Genomic DNA, 21,161 nt, shown 5'->3' on the forward strand with positions numbered 1-21,161 from the left:
AATTGTGAAACACAGCACCAGGTACATATTTTTTCAGACTTGCCAAGATGCATTTCAAGAATTTATTCTCCTTGTCGAATGCAGATATTTACGAAGTAGTTCTTGTGATGGTTTACACGTGTGTGTGTGTGTGTGTGTGTGTGTGTGTGTGTGTGTGTGTGTGTGTGTAACCTCAGAAAGGTGGCTACTCTTAAAGAGACATAGAACTACACATTTGCAAATATCACAAAAAAATACTTTTGTAAATACTAGTACTCGACAATGGGAGTAAATTCTCTAAATGTGTCATGCCGAGCTTTAAAAAATATGAAACCTCTGTAATGTTTCATTATTTAAATAATGAATGATTTCCAAAAATAACTGTTTTGATGTATGAAGCTAAGTCAAATGTTCCTAGATCTCAGACAGTGGTCTATTCCAGTTACATCAGCAGCTGAACAATACAAAATTCAGATAATGGAAAATCCAGGATGGAGTAATGATAGTATTATGAAAAGGAATCCAGATCACTGAGTCGCCATTTCGCCTCTTTTTGCAAATGGTGTGACGGATCGATAGCGACGATGCCCGGTGAGGCTTTTTGTGTGGTTCAGGCCGGAGGTGGTCGTGTGGTGTTTTTGGGGTGTCTATGCGACAATAAGAAGAGGTTGTAGCAGCGGTTTTTATTACTCATTGAAAAAGTGTTTGTTTAGAGTGTGTAATTTAAATGTTCTTTGCAAACTAAATGAAAAGGCTGATATCGTGTTACTGAAAATTAAAATTTTACTTAACATTATAGAAACATTAGTTTTCTTAATGTGACTACTATTTATCTGACCCTTAGAAAAGAGTGACTCCAGAGTTTAACTCGCTCCTTTTTATCGTAAACTAGCTGTACGTGGCTGTGTCTGAGGTCTGCTTAAATGGAAAAGAAACGAACGAGGAAGCGCACATTTTTGGAGTACATCCTAATCTCGTCCCCTCTCCCCTCTCTCTCTCTCCATCCCCTCCTTCCTGTTTTCTCTGTCACCCCTCTTCCCATCTCCTCTTCCCATACCTCTCTCACCCCGAGTCTCGTTTATTGTTACTGCAAATTCAGATTCTGTAGTAGTATTCTAATCGTAAAGCAATAAGCCATAAACGCAACTTTCCTCTTTGCTAACAATGTGAGAAACTGTGAATGTCCGTTAAGTGCAAATCTCTGAAAGATTTTGACCAAATGCTGTCAAGTTTTAACACGACATTCCGTTAGGATGGATGTGAGTTAATATGCCTGTTGTTTTTTTATACAGGATGTCCATAAAGTCTGGGGACACTTTAAATTATTTATTGCAGAAGAACCAATCATTGTACAGATATCATACATATGTCATTTTGAAGAGAAACCCTGAGTTTCTTTTTCACGTATACCGCCACACCGTAGTTTGGTAATTTCTCGATAGTCAGCGCTAGTCGCAAATGTGGCGAGTTCAGGTGCAGAGTGAGCTTTCTGCGTGTTGGAGTTCGACAAAAACACCAGATCTCAGTTCGTGTGACTTTTGTACCACCTCTACCGTGTGATGTAGCAGAGCTCCGGGAGAGAATACTGGAAGCTGCAGAGTGAAAATCTCATTCTGGAAATATCACCCAGGCTGTGGCTAAGCCATGTCTCCACAATATCCTTTCTTTCAGGAGTGCTAGTTCTGCAAGGTTCGCAGGAGAGCTTCTGTTAACTTTGGAAGGTAGGAGTCTAGGTACTGGCAGAAATAAAGCTGTGAGTACCGGGCGCGAGTCGTGCTCGGGTAGCTCAGTGGTAGAGTACTTGCCCGCAAAAGGCAAAGGTCCCGACTTCGAGTCTCGGTCCGGCACACAGTTTTAATCTGCCAGGAAGTTTCAAAGGAGCACACACTCCGCTGCAGAGTGAAAATCTCATTCTGGAATACGGGAAGCGACTGCCATAGTCAACGAAGGACAGGTATGGCAAGAATTTGATTACCGTATTGACGTCTCACTCGTGGTTCGCATATCGTAGTTCGGGGGGGGGGGGGGTGGGAGGCGGGGGGAGGACTTTCAGAGTTTCTCTTCAATATGCAATATGTATGACATCTGTACAATGTTTAGTTCTTGTGCAATAAATAATTGGAAGTGTTCCCAGACTTTATGTACACCCTGTATATGCGATTATATTTTTTTATAAATTTAATAGTAGGGAAACATATATATATATATATATATATATATATATATATATATATATATATATAAAAAGAAAGATGATGAGACTTACCAAACAAAAGCGCTGGCAGGTCGATAGACACACAAACAAACACAAATATACACACAAAATTCAAGCTTTCGCAACAAACTGTTGCCTCATCAGGAAAGAGGGAAGGAGAGGGAAAGACGAAAGGATGTGGGTTTTAAGGGAGAGGGTAAGGAGTCATTCCAATCCCGGGAGCGGAAAGACTTACCTTAGGGGGAAAAAAGGACAGGTATACAGTCGCACACACACACATATCCATCCACACATACAGACACAAGCAGACATATTCCGGGAATATATATATATATAGACAGACACACACACACACACACACACACACACACACACACACACACACACACACACACACACACACACACACACACACGGTTGCGCCAAAATTTCAATGTATTCAGTCAAGAACTCTCAGAGGTACACAATTTTGAACAAACAAATAGTTACATTTTTATTTGTATAGATTTGTAATTTTTGAACATCACAGTCACCATATTTTCACAAAGCTGAAGGCAAAACATTGTGGAACTTGAAGATTCTCTTCTGCTCAGTTTCGTTCTCACCGATACCTGCAACTTAATCCCTCGTTATGCAATGTTTACACTAGAACTGGAAATCACGCACAGTAGGTAGGTGCAGTGTAGTGCCCTCCGGGAATATTTAATGCTGGCTTCTGATTGAGAAAAAAGTTTTACTATTTATAGACAATTTTGTTGAAAAGGGACCTAATTTGTTGGAACTGGATCGTGTGCAGGCTTAAACTGGCATTGTGTGTGCATGCATTTATGGATGCTTTCACATTCCAGCAGTATTCCACAAAATGATAAGTTTCTCACCTTTTAACACAAGTTCTTCATTTGAAATTTTTACTGTTGTCTAAGAACATTAACTTTCTTTTTTTTGTACACAAGCTTAACACTTACCCTTTAAATAAACTTCTAGGCGTAAAATTTCTGTGGACAAGAGATGTAGTCAAAAAATAACTCTTTGTACCACGGAGTTTATACGCCGTTTCTCGCAGTCGACAAAATTCGGCTGACTTTTGAACGGGTTTCTTTTTTATTGCTGCTGCAGGTTAAGTGGGAACTGCTATATAAATCACTTTTCTATTTAACATTTTCGTAATGACACAAACAGACACGTGCTAGCTGCACAGATAATTGTCAGTTACCCAACACAGTTGAGGTAATGCAATGACCCTCGTGGGAACATTTTTAAAAAAGAAAACAACTTTCATTACCACTCAGACTGTTTAGAGACAAGCAAATTTCTTAATGCTGCACAGGAAGCAGTAACAGCAAAAACGATTACGATACTTTAGCAGAGGTAGCACAAATTAACGGACTACCTGTTATGCGAGGTCGACTGGACTAATCGTCTGTTTAACGACAGAACAGCTAGTTCGCCGGAGCGCAGTTATTCTCGATTCTACCCATTTGGGCAAGTGTCGAAGGAAAACCGTGGGAAACACTGAAAGAGATTCACCGACCTTGTGCTTGTCCTCTTCAGTTACTAATTTTAGTGAGTAAATGAAATCTTTTGAACATTTCCTAATGCCACAAACAAATAGGTGCCCACCGCACAGCTGATCGGCAGTTACCCGACACGGTTGAATTGTTAGAATGGCCTGAGCCAACTCATTCAGTGGTACTCTGAACTCAAACGGGAAAATTACAAACACTCGGCCACTGATCGCGTTTCCATTGGCCCACTGCATCAAAAATGGCTCTGAGCACTATGGGAGTTAACATCTGAGGTCGTCAGTCCCCTAAAACTTAGAACTACTTAAACCTAACTAATCTAAGGACATCACACACATCCATGCCGGAGGCAGGATTCGAACCTGCGACCGTAGCGGTAGCGCAGTTCCAGTCTTCCGTATCTCCGTATCTTCCTTCATCGTCGGCGTTGTCGTTGTTACTGTGAGGCACGGTTACACCAAGTGGAAAGGCGCGCCGATCTTAGAGCACGACATGTGGTAACCTTAAGTCACTGACAATACACAACGGTCACGGTAGCACCTGATTCCAGAATAGCTGCAGTAGTTAGGATCTACCAACTACCCCCTCTTGTCCAGGTCCCCAAAACTTAACTCGTAACGAGATCCCTTCGAAGCAAATTGTCATAACGATGGTCTATAAAGGCTTCTTACAACGACAAGAAATGTTACAGTTTATGGAATAATAGCAGATACGACCAAACTGTCTTGTTTCTTCTGTTTTATTTAACATAACTTTGTTCACAGTTTTATTTCGCATTCACCACTTACTCACAATCTGATGTGGAGTATATGCGAGTGCGTGAACCCTAACTCCCAATTTCCATCAAAATCCTTTGACGAACACTTTCGGTTGCTCAACACCAACAGTCAATGATAATGATACAGTATTTTGTAATTGACTCTTCTAGTTTAGCCACCGCCCTCCACGAATGTTTGTTAGGCGTAAGACAATTACGCACTTTTCTCTCCGATCCGCAATTATTAAGAGTTCTCGTTAAAAAAAAAAAAAAACACGGTCCCAATACCGCGTCCCTCGTGAGATGCGTATAGATTTATCCCAGAATTGACCGCCCTGTAGGTGTACTCAATTTAATGACCACACTTCACTATCCGCGATTTCGTGTAACTAAATGTCCTTTTGTTACTCTGATTGTTTACCGTAGTTATTTAAAACTCGTCCCTACATTTTTTCACTACGCACAATTAGCACTTCTTTACTTGTTTATTTCTAAGAGTAAACGAAAAAAAATGACGCCGTATCATTGGCTTCATCGATATAAAGCAAAACGCCTCAGTATGCCCAATTTTACCTCTTCTTATAAGATCGGCTACCTTACTCATTAATTTACTACGTATTATTTCCAGTAACACTAAACAGGTGTTTCTGTTATATTTTAATTGTATTCAAAAACATGTTATTATTATTATGACCGACCAAATCGTAACAAATTGCGCGGCGTGCGTTTTTAACGATAGCTTTACACTAGCCCAGCCTTTATTCAGGCAATATTATATATAAATATACAGACAGGACCGAAAGATCGATCTCTTTACAGTAACCGATAGAGGCAAATATGCTATTCAAGTTCTGTTACATCTATCTTGACTCGTATTGCTACACCAGACTGAAGCGCCTAGAACCGATCGGCCACCCAGGCTGGCCCCATTGCGTCACCTAATCCTAGTGTCGTAGAAAACGCGTGGGAATACTTGGAATGGTGGGTGAAACATAGCAATAAAAATCCTCAAAATTTGATAGCTGCGTGGGATTCGGTGGTCAGTGAGTATTTTTAGTCGGTTACGGCATACCTTGAAGGCACTCTCTTCTCCGCCAAGTTGAGGCCGTTATCGAGGCTCTCGGTGGTGCTACACAGTACTAGCAGTAAGTCCAGCAGGCAGTGGCTGTTTGTGCAATGCACCACATACAGTATTACAAAAATACATAGATTGTGAACTGAATATTTTGCGTTTCGCTACGTTGTCACGAAAAGCGTGACTTAATATTGTTGCGTACTGCCTTTATCTAATGCACTGAGATCGAGTATGTCGTTTATATGTTCACGATTTCTCTTAAGTGTTTGTATTACTGCATCGATATGTCCTAGATCTCTTATGCCCCTGTACCACCACGTCGTTGTCGATTTCACAGTTCAGCCGATCCACCTCTGTGTTGCAAATGTTTTGAGTGAAATGCGCAGTCGATGTGCTGCTGTTATCACGTCAATTCTACCACCATTGAGAGTTATTTAGTTCTCGGGGATTTGTAAAATACCCGGATTCGTGTCTCGTCGCTGTGCAGCCTGTGAAAAGGATTGTGGGAGACTCCCAGATAAATTCCAAAGCACAGTGCAGTTTTAATACCGATATATTTCCGGGACTCTTGCCTGGTGAACCGTACCGGTTACGTCACGTGTACACAAAAGTTGACATCAAATGACACAGAGTTCACGCCACAAAAGTCAGCAAACGAGTGAGCCTACAATACGTGCGATCACAGCCGTAGCCAAAAAACGAACGAGTGCCCCCCAAGAGGCGCCTGCGTGACCTCTATTTATACATTTGTTAACAATTACATACAATGAAAATTACAATTTTATGTAAAATCACAATTAAAAGTTAAACAGAATATGAGATACACATTGCTAAAAATTTACAATCTCAGTGCTGAACAAGGTGAACCTATTTTCAACTTAGTTACGAGTTAATATAACATTATCTGACCAATTATGTTACAGGTAACAATTACATTTCTAAATTAGTTTATAACAAATCAACTAGTGCCCGAATTTTAGTGCTAACATATACCGGAGATTCAATTAACGTGCTTTATTTGTATGTTCTATTTAACTTGCTGTAGTGATTTTATAATTATAGGTTTACTGGTACATCCTGACCGTGTGCTCGATTTCTTTCGATTAGTTACAGTATTAATTTCACATTTATATTGCGTTTCTCACATAAGAACAATGTTAAATGCTTTTGGCACATTCAAAATGCACACGGTGGCTTTTACACGTACGGTTTCAGCAAAGCATCGTTTTCGAATTACATGTATGCTGAAATAGAATATTGTGTCTGGCCAATTCTCCCTTCCACAAATGCTATATTACACATTAGACATTTACATTTATCATGACAGCATTGTTTTGTATATCACGGTGGTTATTTATGTATGTAATTTGGAAACAGGTCACTTTACATTTTGTTCTTTATGTCGAAATGACTGCATTTGAAACAGTTATTTAGTTATTCACATTGGACAATTACGACTGGTGTTTATCTTTAATGCTTGTTTAGCATTTGAGAAATCTTTCACGCAGAAGGATCGTACAAAAATACCGCCATTTCAGTCTCGTACAGATTCCCGTATGGAGGACATAGTGATAGACATCCCTAAGGTGGTGAAGCAGCTGAATGGGTTGAAAATAAATAAATCCCCAGGTCCTGATGGGATTCCGATTCGGTTTTACTGAGAGTACTCTACTGCATTGGCTCCTTACTTAACTTGCATTTATCGCGAATCTCTTGCCCGACGAAAAGTCCCGAGCGACTGGGAGAAAGTGCAGGTGACGCCTGTATATAAGAAGGGCAGAAGGATGGATCCTCAAAAATTACAGGCCGATATCCTTAACATCGGTTTGTTGCAGGATTCTCGAACATATTCTCAGTTCGAATATAATGAATTTCCTTGAGACAGAGAAGTTGCTGTCCACGCATCAGCACTGCTTTAGAAAGCATTGCTCCTGCAAAATGCAACTCGCCCTTTTTTCACATGACATGTTGTGAACCACGGATGAAGGGTATCAGACAGATGCCATATTCCTCGACTTCCGGATAGCGTATTTGGGCGTAACAGTGCAGAGCGAAATGAAGTGGGACGAGCACGTAATGGCAGTTGTGGGGAAGGCAGATAGTCGTCTTACGACCTATTCTCGAGTACTGCTCGAGCGTTTGGGATCCCTATCAGGTCGGATTGAGGGAGGACATAGAAGCAGTTCAGAGGCGGGCTGCTAGATTTGTTACTGGTAGGTTTGATCAACACGCGAGTGTTACGGAAATGCTTCAGGGACTCGGGTGGGAGTCTGTAGAGGAAAGGAGGCGTTCTTTTTGTGAATCGCTACTGAGGAAATTTAGAGAACCAGCATCTGAGGCTGACTGCAGTACAATTTTACTACCGCAAACTTACATTTCGTGGAAAGACCACAAAGATAAGATAAGAGGGATTAGGGCTCGTACAGAGGCATATATGCAGTCATTTTTCCCTCGTTCTGTTCGGGAGTGGAACAGGGAGAGAAGATGCTAGTTGTGGTACGAGGTACCCTCCGCCACGCACTGTATGGTGGATTGCGGAGTATGTATGTAGATGTAGATGTAGATGGGTTGTGATAGGTAGCAGCGAGATACAGTAATATTTCAAGTGACACAATGAACTGTTACAAATCGGGTACTTCGAGATCAGCTTCGAGCCGGACACCCTGTCGTAGCTCGCATTCCGTCGACAGCTGACCGCCACCGTTGGCGACTTGAGTGGTGTCGAGCGAGAGCTGACTGGAGGCCAGGGTGGAGGTCCGCCGTGTTTTCTGACGACAGCTGGATCTGCCTCGGTGCCAGTCGAAGGCCTGCAGCCGGAGTTACGGCCCGGGTTGCGACTTCGTACGACAGCAGGAGCACCCCGGCTGCAGATTTGTGCGTCACTCTGGTGATTCGACCTGCCGTTGTGCCACTTGTGAACAGTGTTCCAGGGAGTGTTTTCGAATGCTCGCCAACATACGAAGGCTTTTGACTGTGTTGGCCACAAAATATTACTGCAGAAGTTGGACCATTATGGAGTAAGGGGAGTAGCTTACAATTGGTTTGCCTCTTACTTTAAGAACAGAAAGCAGAAGGTAATTCTCTGCAATATTGAGAGTGGTAGTGATGTTCAGTCCCAGTGGGGCACTGTTAAGTGGGGCGTTCCCCGAGGGTCGGTGCTGGGGCCACTGCTGTTTCTTATTTATATAAATTATATGCCTTATAATATTACAGGCGATTCAAAAATATTTCTGTTTGCTGATGATACCAGCTTGGTAGTGAAGGATCTTGTGTGTAATATTGAAACATTATCAAATAATGTAGTTCATGAAATAAGTTCGTGGCTTGTGGAAAAGAATTCGTTGCTAAATCACAGTAAGACTCAGTTTTTACAGTTTCTAACTCACAATTCAACAAGAACTGATGTTTTGATCAGACAGAATGGGCATATTATAAGCAAGACGGAACAGTTCAAGTTCCTAGGCGTTCGGATAGATAGTAAGCTGTTGTGGAAAGCCCGTGTTCAGGATCTTGTTCAGAAACTAAATGCCGCTTTATTTACCATTAGAACAGTATCTGAAATAAGTGACATTTCAACACGAAAAGTAGTCTACTTCGCATATTTTCGTACGCTTATGTCGTATGGTATTATTTTTTGGGGTAATTCTTCTGATCCAAATAGGGTAATTTTGGCTAAAAAAAACGGGCTGTTCGAGCTATGTGTGGTGTAAGTTCGAGAACCTCTTTTCGACCCCTATTCAATAGTCTGGGAATTTTGACATTGCCCTCACAGTATATATTTTCTTTAATGTCGTTTGTTGTCAGCAATATTAGCTTATTCCCAAGAGTTAGCAGCTTTCACTCAGTTAATACTAGGCAGAAATCAAATCTGCATGTGGAATGCACTTCCTTGACTCTTGTGCAGAAAGGAGTGCAGTATTCTGCTGCATCCATTTTCAATAAGCTACCACAAGAACTCAAAAATCTTAGCAGTAGCCCAAACACTTTTAAGTCTAAACTGAAGAGTTTCCTCACGGCTCACTCCTTCTATTCTGTCGAGGAGCTCCTGGAAGAGCTGAAAAATTAAGCAAATTCCAGTGTTACATTGTTGATTTTCTCTATTTAAACTTACGAATTGTCGCCTGAATATGTTACTTACATTTCATTTTATCTGTTTCTACTATTGTGTTATAATTTCATGTACTGACTCGTTCCATGACCATGGAGACTTCTCCTTAATTTGGTTCCACGGAACAATAAACAAATAAATAAAAATAATGCTCTCGTAATCCTACACGCTCTACGGGGTCTCGACATTTCCGTCGGCCTGCTCCTTCGCGAGATCTGTCTCCGGTTTAACACGTATTGGACTTCGTCGAGTGACAACTCCACTGTCATCTGTAGACAGCATTAACTTTCCCCGTATTGACCGACCGAGTGCAATATTCAATCCCACAAACTGACATCTGTACAACAAAATGCATGCACGTTTGCATTCTCGCACTTAACATTCTCAAAGTTGCACCAGTTATCATTGTACCGGCATTTCACATTTCCAGCGGCTTTTCTCGTGCTTACATTAGCATGTGATCTTGCAGTGTTAATCAGTTAACTGTGTTACCTAGACAAATTTATTCCTAAAATTTCATTACTGTACATTAATTATCTTTTGGTGTTGTAATCCCCCTCCCACCTGTCAGTGTATCTGCGTTCGAGGTGAACCGACAGTCTCTCTACAACTCGTCGATTGTCCACTAGTATTCCTGTCTGGTAGTTCTGAAGTCTTCCAGTAGACAGCAGCGTCTTCTGCAAAAAGCCTTCTGGAGCCTCCAACAGGCCAGTAATAATTTGTAAATGATAGTATCCTCTACAACACTCTGTTGGCGTACTTGAAAAATTACTTTACATCTCATTCCATTGAGAACGTCGTATCGAGTTCTGTCTGTCGAGAGGTTTCAAATTCCGTCATAAATCTGGTCCAGTACTCGCTAAGCTTGTATTTTGTTCACTGAACAACAGGAACACTAGCGAATGCCTCCCAGGTGTCTAGCAGCACGGCTTGAACACACGGCACTCTGGATCGTGTGGACAGACGGAGCTAGCCGAGTTTTGCAAGATCTCTGTTTGCGGAAACTGTGTCGATTTTCATAGAAATTTTCATTCTATGAAGATAAACATAGCCAACGCCTTGCAGACAAACGACAATTACGCGAAGTGAAATTTAATGTGAGGAGGGCCGTGCGAGAGGCGTTCAATGAATTCGAAAGTAAAGTTCTACGTACTGACTTGGCAGAAAATCCTAAGAAATTTTAGTCTTGTGTCAAAGCGGTAGGTGGATCAAAACAAAATGTCCAGACACTCTGCGACCAAAATGGTACTGGAACAGAGGATGACAGACTAAAGGCTGAAATACTAAATGTCTTTTTTCAAAGCTGTTTCACAGAGGAAGACTGCACTGTAGTTCCTTCTCTAGATTGTCGCACAGATGACAAAATGGTAGATATCGAAATAGATGACAGAGGGATAGAAAAAAAAATTAAAATCGCTCAAAACAGGAAACACCACTGGACCTGACGGGATACCAGTTCGATTTTACACAGAGTACGCGAAGGAACTTGCAGCGGTGTACCGTAGGTCTCTAGAAGGACGTAGCGTTCCAAAGGATTGGAAAAGGGCACAGGTCATCCCCGTTTTCAAGAAGGGACGTCGAACAGACGTGCAGAACTATAGACCTATATCTCTAACGTCTATCAGTTGTAGAGTTTTGGGACACGTATTGTGTTCGAGTATAATGACTTTTCTGGAGACTAGAAACCTACTCTGTAGGAATCAGCACGGGCTTCGAAAAAGACGATCGTGTGAAACCCAGCTCGCGCTATTCGTCCACGAGACTCAGAGGGCCATAGACACGGGTTCACAGGTAGATGCCGTTTTTCTTGACTTCCGCAAGGCGTTCGATACACTTCCCCACAGTCGTTTAATGAACAAAGTAGGAGCATATGGACTATCACACCAATTGTGTGATTGGATTGAAGAGTTCCTAGATAACAGAACGCAGCATGTCATTCTCAATGGAGAGAAGTCTTCCGAAGTAAGAGTGATTTCAGGTGTGCCGCAGGGGAGTGTCGTAGGACCATTGCTATTCACAATATACATAAATGACCTTGTGGATGACATCGGAAGTTCACTGAGACTTTTTGCGGATGATGCTGTGGTATATCGAGAGGTATCTCAATGTAGACAAGTGTAATGTGCTGCCAACCATAGAAAGAAAGATCCCTTATCATTTAGCTACAATATAGCAGGTCAGCAACTGGAAGCAGTTAATTCCATAAATTATCTGGGATATGCATTAGGAGTGATTTAAAATGGAATGATCATATAAAGTTGATCGTCGGTAAAACAGATGCCGGACTGAGATTCGTTGGAAGAGTCCTAAGGAAATGCAATCCGAAAACAAAGGAAGTAGGTTACAGTACGCTTGTTCGCCCACTGCTCGAATACTGCTCAGCAGTGTGGGATCCGTACCAGATAGGGTTGATAGAAGAGGCAGAGAAGATCCAACGGTGAGCAGCGCACTTCGTTACAGGATCATTTAGTAATCGCGAAAGCGTTACGGAGGTGATACATAAACTCCAGTGGAAGACTCTGCAGGAGAGACGCTCAGTAGCTCGGTACGGGCTTTTGTTGAAGTTTCGAGAACATACCTTCACCGAGGAGTGAAGCAGTATATTGCTCCCTCCTAATCTCGCGAAGAGACCGTGAGGATAAAATCAGAGAGATCCCGACAATCCTTCTTTCCACGAACAATACGAGACTGGAATAGAAGGGAGAACCGATAGAGGTACTCAAGGTACCCTCCGCCACACACCATCAGGTGGCTTGCGGAGTATGGATGTAGATGTAGATGTAGATTTCGTAATGGGTGACAATAAATCACGTTCTACTCCAGACTGACATCTGTGACATACTATTGAATTACGTCTGTCTTTATTGCAGTACTCTTTGAAAATTGAAATTAGCAGCACTTCTGTCCAGATGTTTTTCTCTGTTGCTGTCACCGGTCATTAATCCGAAGACTATTTTGATGCAGCTGTCTGAGTTAATCTATTCTGTGCAAGTTCCTTCGTTTTGGCACGACCACTGCAACTTTAATTTCTGTAATGTTCTCGTGGCAAGCCTCTCACTAAATACACTGCTCTTTCTCGGATCTTCTCTGTCTCTCCCGTTAATCCGACTCGATCAGGGATGCTGCATTCGTCCCGTGGACTCCTCTACGATGCTCCCTCTGTTGCCAAACTGACAATTCCGTAGATGCCTCGCGATGGTCCTGTCAAAAAGTAATAGTTTTTGTAACCGCGCCAAATCATTTTTAGATGACAGCTTCTAGCATATCCTGCTTCATCAGAAAATCACCAAAAATTGATTCTTTCATGAAAAATTAATTCGGAGGGCAATTTACCTGGCCAGATGACACAAAACACATCGCCACCTGCCGGCAGTGAAGTGGACGATGTCAGATCAATCGTGAAAGACTTCTTGTAACTGTATTGTATACTTACTTAATGCTGGCTCGACAGGCCTCGGGTACTTAATTTGTTTCATCCGGACGCTACTTTTATTTTATTTTTTGGAGACAGAAAACAAAGTTGTAAATATCAGCCACGCTGTAGATACATTGCCCACTAGTATACAAAGTCCGACTCGTGTATTAACTGCAACACTCACTTCCTGGTAGTCTCGCCCACCTACCTGTTTATAAAAATCTAACTATCAGCTTATTATGGTGTATTGTTGTTTAGATTGTGTGCCATTGCTTCTGTAATTTTACATCAGTTTTGTATTATTTGCTATATGGTAAAATACTCAGTTTTTTTCATTTTTTCTTAAGAGTCAGTTACTTGTGACACAATAGTATTGCTTATAATGAATTTTAAATTTGTTGCGTCACTTAACATTTTCTGGAATATTACAACTTTACCGAGCAAGGTGGCGCAGTGGTTGGCACACTGGACTCGCATTCGGGAGGACGACAGTTCAATCCTGCATCCGGCCATCCCGATTTAGGTTATCCGTGATTTCCCTAAATCGCTCCAGGCAAATGCCCGGATGGTTCCTTTGAAAGGGCACGGCCGACTTCGTTCCCATCCTTCCCTAACCCCGAGAGACCGACGACCTCGCAGTTTGGTCTCTTCCCCCAAACAACCGAACCCAACCCATTATAACTTATTTCATTACTGTCCGGCTTCTACAGTTACTCACATGATTTTGGCTATTTAACGTTGATTGGAACGTGAAAGTAACTTTGTATTTAATACTAGAGCTAGAGTTTATGCTACATTTGAAATTTAGTTAAAGTAAGCAATGGACTGCCCCACGCATCCGTATTTTTACCAGACGTTATTATTTTAGTCGATTATTGCATTCGAGAGTAAAATGACAAAAAACTTTTATGAAGAATAATCAGAAGTGATAACTGTTGTTGTTGTCGTCTTCAGTCCTGAGACTGGTTTGATGCAGCTCTCCATGCTACTCTATCCTGTGCAAGCTTCTTCATCTCCCAGTACCTACTGCAACCTACGTCCTTCTGAATATGTTTAGTGTATTCATCTCTTGGTCTCCCTCTACGATTTTTACCCTCCACGCTGCCCTCCAGTACTAAATTGGTGATCCCTTGATGTCTCAGAACATGTCCTACCAAACGATCCCTTCTTTTTGTCAAGTTGTGCCACAAACTCCTCTTCTCCCGTATTCAATACCTCCTCATTAGTTATGTGATCTACCCATCTAATTTTCAGCATTCTTCTGTAGCTTCTATTCTCTTCTTGTCCAAACTATTTATCGTCCACGTTTCACTTCCATACATGGCTACACTAGGTACAAATACTTTCAGAAATGACTTCCTGACACTTAAATCTATACTCGATGTTAACAAATTTTTCTTCTTCAGAAACGCTTTCCTTGCCATTGCCAGTCTACATTTTATATCCTCTCTACTTTGACCATCATCAGTTATTTTGCTCCCCAAATAGCAAAACTCCTTTACTATTTTAAGCATCTCATTTCTTAATCTAATTCCCTCAGCATCACCCGACTTAATTCGTCTACATTCCATTATCATGGTTTTGCTTTTGTTGATGTTCATCTTATATCATCCTTTCAAGACACTATCTATTCTGTTCAACTGCTCTTCCAAGTCCTTTGCTGTCTCTGATAGAATTACAATGTCAGCAGCAAACCTCACAGTTTTTATTACTTCTCCATGGATTTTAATACCTACTCCAAATTTTTCTTTTCTTTCCCTTACTGCTTGATCAATATGCAGGTTGAATAACTTCGGGGATAGGATACAACCCTGTCTCACCCCCTTCCCAACCTCTGCTTCCCTTTCATGTCCCTCGACTCTTATAACTGCCATCTGGTTTCTGTACAAATTGTAAATAGCCTTTCGCTCCCTGTATTTTACCCCTGCCACCTTCAGAATTTGAAAGAGAGTATTCCAGTCAACATTGTCAAACGCTTTCTCTAAGTCTACAAACTGTCTATGTAAAATTGAAAGACAATGCAAACGATGAGGAATTAAATTATGAATATGAAATACTGTATATGTATCAGATTGTATATTAGCTTTGCATATCCTGTTCCATTATTACTACTACTACTACTACTACTACTACTACTACAACTTCACATTGCAATTACGTTACAAGCAGAAATATGAAACATGCACCTGTTACCAGATTTTCTAATGGACTTTCTCCGTAATTTTGCAGGTTTATTGTGCAAGGCCAGGATAGGCCTCCTCCTATCGACAAATGTACCTCGGTACGCACCAGAATTGACGGGACTGCAGGCACACGAGGGATCGGTGGCGGCCAGCAGGGACGCGAGTGGAACAAAAGGAACACGCGCGTACTGTCGGTAAAGGTAGTGTTCGCACAGAGGCGAGGTCGAGTCGATACCCCCGAGGAGACCCGTCCCGCACCGAGCGCCGCGGTAAGTGACGGGAGGCGCGGGGAGGAGTCCGACAGCGGTGGCGGCTGCGACCCGGTCGACGGCGGTCGCGAGGTACCGTCCCGGTCGGAGGGCGACGCGGTTCCGCCTGCCGGACGCGAGACGTACACGTGCGACGACGGGGAGCCCCCGAGTACGCCCGCACGGCAGCACCGGTGGACCTGCGAGACGTGCCACGCGCCCTGCCGCAGCTACCACGAAGTCAGGGTGCACTGCTGGAAACACGAGGGGAAGCAGGTCTACGGCTGCGACCACTGCACCAGGAAGTTCGCCCGCCGCAACACCCTGAAGCGCCACGCGCTCCAGCACATGCTGCTGTGGCCCTACGAGTGCGGCGTGTGCTACAAGCGGTTCGTCAACAACACCCACCTGGCGCACCACTCGCTCGTGCACGAGGGCAGCCGCCCCTACCAGTGCGACTCCTGCGGCAGGACGTTCTCGCGGAGCAGAGACTGCAAAATGCACTACCGCGCGTGTGTCGGCGAGCGGATCTACTGCTGCGACGTCTGCGGCAAGAAGTTTGCCAGCGAGAGCGGCCTCCGGCTCCACGGGCGCCTCCACTCGCTACGGCAGTATTGAGACCTTCTCTCTGCACCGTCGGGAAGGCGACTGGGGGGGATTCTGCCGACGGTGCGAAAATGCGCCCTCGTAAACCTGCCGTGCGTGTTCGCACTGTAACGTTCCCTTTCGTATAATCACTGTTGTAACGATAAGTCTGTAGTAAAGTCAAATTGTACCGAACTGATGAACTACTTCGACAGAAATAATCGATTTTTGAAAATACGATGCCATCGGTTATATAAAATAATCTTGCCGAGTGGCAGTGGCAGCGTATAAAAAGTATTACAGTTTGCGAGCTTTAAGAGCCAGTGACTCCTTCTGCAGCAGCGTTGAAGGGGAAGCGAGAGGGGTGAAGGAAAGGGACCTGTGAGGTTTCGGAAAAGGGGCAGTGTTTGGAAAAGTTGCCCGGACCGGCGGATTCTTAACAGGTGGGATGAGAAGGGAAGACTCATTTTTGGGGACTGCCAGCACTAAAAAAGATGTAGGAGCAAGCTGTCAGTTAATATAGGTGGTACAGACAAATAAATGAGTGGAGTAGCTCATAATGTAGAAAACAGACAGCAAAGACAGACAAGAGGGTTACATGATGGAGGAACGGTGGCCACACGGGCTAATATGTATCGACGTAAATAATCAATTTTTGAAAATACAGTGTAATTGGATAGATGAAATACTCATAGAGCAGTGGCGAGGAACTAAAATTAAATTGAGGTCCGCCCGAACGGGCCACAAAGGCACCGACCGGCCACCGTGTCGTCCTCGGCCCGCAGGTGTATTCGTATGCAGATACGGAGGGGCACGTGGTCAGCACACGACTCTCCCCTGGCCGTGTGTCAGTTTACGAGACCGGAGCCGCTATTTCTCAGTCGAGTAGCTCCACAGTTTGTCTCACGAGTGCCGAGTGCACTCCGCTTGCCGACAGCCCTCTGCAGACCGGACGGTCCCCCGTCCGAATGCTATTCCGGCCCGCCGATCTGTCTGGAAGCGGTATTACTATTGCAGCGAGGCCGTCGGCTGTGGCAGGGAACACACGTATAAAAACTATTACAGTTTGCAAGCTTTTGGAGCCACTGGCTCCTTCTTCTGGCAGAAGGGTTTAAGGTGAAGAAAGAGCCTTTCCTTCTCATCCTGTTTGCCAAGTCTCCCCTGACACGGGGTTCTGGCCAACTCTTCTGAATTCTGCCCCTTTTCCTAAACCCTCACCAGTCCTTTTCCTCGACTCCTCTTGCCCCTCGACCAGAACAAGGAGCCACTGGCTCTGAAAGCTCGCAAACTGAAATGCCTTTTAAATGCGTGTTCTCCTGTTGCGACTTGGCGAGTAGATTTTTTATCTATCCAATTACAAGTTAATGAATCATAATTCGTGTGAAATACAAAGCTTATTTGCAAGTTTAAATTTTTTTAGTACTAGAGATGTCACACTGTGATCAAAACCACTTTGCTTTGTATGTTCAGGTGTGTAATAATGTTGATGATCTCATCTGCTCGTTGTTAAAAAGTAAAGTCCTAAGTTCTTTCTGTTTGGAGCATCTAAGTTTGCACCCGCAAGACTCGAACAGCACTTAAATATTCACTTCTACACAGACTGACTGATATACTGCGTCTGTCCTGTAATGACACGAACTGAACTGCCGGTCTGCAGTGTACTTTATTGGCCGTCAGTCTGCAGCTCGTGCTGTAGCGGTAGTGGTGCCACCTCTAAACCGTGGGGTCCAGGGTTCGATTCCCTGCCGGGTCAGAGATTTTCTTTGCGCAGAGACTGGGTGTATCTGACGTCTTAATCGTTTCCTCTCGCATTCCTCACACAGATGCACAATTTGCCGTCATGGCGTAAAATGGAACAACTCGCACCGGGCAGTCGAACGACCCCAGACGAGATCTCGAGGCTGGCAGTGTTGTGCTGTCATTTTATTTCAGTTCATCTGGTCGGTGGACACAGCGTACCGGTTCGACAGGCAGATGTGCATTATTACAGGGTGTATACGCCCCAGGACAACCGGTAAATCTGGGAAAAACCCAGTGATTTTGTCATCCAGGAAATACCTGGGAATTTTTCATTGTTTTAGTTCCCAGTCAAATTTTTGTAATGTTGACTGGTAGGTAATGTTACATAAATGAGAGAATAACACCAAAGGAAAACTTCAAATGCAAAGAAAATGCGCCATTCACAACAGCAAAACACAGTGCGTACACAAGTGTCTGCCGACAGCAAAATGTGTCAAAGGCTGTGCAGTACTTCGTAACAACAGACTGCTTAGGATGAGCGTGACGTCACGACTGCTTACATTTTGAACAGGTCACTTTTAAGATGTTGCAAATCGTTTTTTGAGGAGTGTTCCTTTGAAAGTAAATTTCCGTTTATACAAGATGAATTACGTTACATGTGTGAATGTGGGATTAATTTCTTAAATCACGGAGTGTTCGATTCTCATTCAAAACGTAACACTTTGAGGACCAGCCACTTAGAAATTTCGAGCCCAGAAGACCAGCTATTTATGCCGGTATTTAAAAGATTACTGGCACATTTGTGTTTGATATATCTTAAAGGTTGCTGCGTGCTAAGAAAGACCGAGTTTCGAGATTAGTTTTCCATTTTTATTTTAGTTCTTCCATAGGTTACAAATTATGCAATAATGATAGCAAAAAGTGTAATTATCCTACAAAAAAACAGCACAAAGTGACTTCTCGAGGAGTTTCACCTGTAATTGGCTTTTCTGTGGAAAACTTATATTTGGCCAGGTAACACACACAATTTTTGGTGCACAGTAGTGAAATTTATAATTCTGCTTGTTGGAAAGATTCAGCTGCTGCAGTTCAAGCTGTGCTCCAAGGATCCTGCCTAACTACACTCTCGGAGAAATACAGCAAAAAATTAAGTGTTGCCGCACATTAAAGATTTATCCAAAACGGGATATTTTTGCTGCTTTTCATTTCTCAAAGTGTGTAAAACCTTCACCATTCAAAGGATTGACAAGTTTTACAGTTCCAATGGAAAGTACATTCTCACTTACTTCGGAAAAAAGTACTTTCACCAGGGGTATAGTGTACTTTCGACCAGGAAAAAGTATCTATATCTGGGATATGCGGGAAAAATCCGTGATTTTTTTTCCTGTCCGTGTATACACCCTGTATTAACAATAACATTTTAATGATTTACAGTTACAAGTCGTAGTTCTAATGTCATATAAATGCTGCATGACAAAATGTAATTGCAATTTATGTACTAGAGTTTAATAAATTTGCATGCCTTCAAATCATAAGTGTTAACAATTAATTTTACAAAAGTTATAATTTCACTTCTCTCCAAATATAATGATTTCTTATGATGCTTCACATTATTTTATATAAATTACTTTGTTTCACTTTGTACTGAACATAATGTGATAGCTGTTTACATTACATGCAATTATACATGTCCTTTTACAAAATTTGGTTGGTTATAGATTCAATTAAAGAATTTCTATGTGGAGCTATAAATATCAATAATAATAATAATAATAATAATAATAATTAGTGAAAAATTGAAAATGTAGAAATACAACTATTGTGTACTGGAAGTGAATGAGATCGTGATGCGTACTCAACTGATGTATCGTATACTACAATACCTGTCTCAATCTGTTACGTTGCAATACGAGTGAGCACTCGGACGGAGCTCACGTTATTGAGTGCAGTGTTACAGAATAATCAGCGATTGGTTTGTTCCCATATTAGGATTCATTTGAATGTACAGGTTTTTTCTAGAAGTTTCGAGAATAAAGTTTTCCAGTGAACCAGAATGGTTAAAGTGACGTTTCCAGAGCGAACTGTGAAGAGTGGTCTCGGATAACACAAAACGAGACGGTTGCCATCTGTGCGGGTGACACCACCACCGTAGGGCGCAATCGGAAGCCGTCTAACGCGAACTCACGACTACAGGTAGAATTCGGAACTGCCGAGCCTCGGTCGGAACGGTGGTGTATTGAGGGAAAAGTCAAGAATTGTGAAGTAGTTCTCTTAACCTGTAGACTGAAGCAACTACAGAAACACCGCCACTGCAGACATATGACATTACACACATACCAAATACATTTCTGTGAGAAAGTCAGTTACATAGGCGTCCGGCTGCACCAGAAATATATTGCCGACAGAGCACGTGCGATGCTCCGACAACTATACCTGATACTTAAGAGGCAAAGCACACCGAATAAGAGGGTGTCGGAGTCCGTGTACGTTACACTAATTAGACCGCTGATGACGTGTGCAGCTCCAGTCTGGAAAGACATGGCTCCAACACGCCTGCAGTTCGTACAGAACGAAGTGCCAGGTATCGTAAGCCACGCTCCACGATACGAGCACACCGTGGACCTCCACGACGAATACCACCTCGAGACTCTCACCGAGGTATTCGAGAAACACGCCACGTGACTGTATTGGAACTTAGAGACACTCGAACGACGCATCCGTCCGAAAGCGGGGAAACCTCAGTCGCTGCTGGAGGTGGAAATGTAAGCGCCCAAAGGAGCTCCTTACTAGGGACGTTTAACGACCTACGGCAAGCTAAAGAAACACAAACGGTGCACATACTGGCGAACCCCTGAACTCGGCAAAGTTGACTGGAACTACTGGATGAAAGAACACAGCCGGACAACCTGCAACAGCAGGAAAGCAAATTTGCACTCTAAAAATAAAGAAAACCCACACAGCCTTCACACTGTTTACGACCTATCGGCCACTCGAATGACGACTGTGGCACGTTCGTTTCAGCTACTGCCCGGAGGCAACGGAGCCGAGACGTCGGAGCCCCTCCGAGTCCACACAATCACAGTGGCTGCCATGCTTCGTGTGAGCATTTCCGAGAGGCAACAATACCTTGCATGTCGCATAATACTTGGCAGCCAGTTGGGACCCGTGCTGGGATTCGATAGACGTACACGACAGCCCGACACGAAAACTAACTTGCTCCGTATGAAAGTTAGCCTTTTGTATATGTGGATCCGTAGCTGCAGTGAATTTCATGATGGAAATCATTTTTCTGTGTAGGCTGCCGTTTTATTTTCAAAATAAAGACTTTATTTC

At 42.9% G+C, this 21,161-nt stretch overlaps 2 protein-coding genes across 2 annotated transcripts in view; both read left to right on the plus strand.

Annotated features, from left to right (window-relative positions):
• The window catches only part of LOC126232158 (zinc finger protein 418-like), a 116,267-nt gene extending 96,941 nt beyond the window's left edge, over nucleotides 1-19,326 (plus strand). The window contains exon 9 of the mRNA XM_049942464.1: nucleotides 15,302-19,326. Coding sequence (XP_049798421.1) covers nucleotides 15,302-16,121 — 820 coding nt within the window. The 3' untranslated portion in view covers nucleotides 16,122-19,326. The remainder of the gene's footprint in view (nucleotides 1-15,301) is intronic.
• The window catches only part of LOC126232157 (zinc finger protein with KRAB and SCAN domains 3-like), a 394,238-nt gene that overhangs the window by 251,344 nt on the left and 121,733 nt on the right, over nucleotides 1-21,161 (plus strand). The gene's annotated exons all lie outside the window — the stretch shown is intronic.

This window comes from Schistocerca nitens, unplaced genomic scaffold (assembly GCF_023898315.1).
Source record: "Schistocerca nitens isolate TAMUIC-IGC-003100 unplaced genomic scaffold, iqSchNite1.1 HiC_scaffold_465, whole genome shotgun sequence".
Classification (NCBI taxonomy): Eukaryota; Metazoa; Arthropoda; class Insecta; order Orthoptera; family Acrididae; genus Schistocerca; species Schistocerca nitens.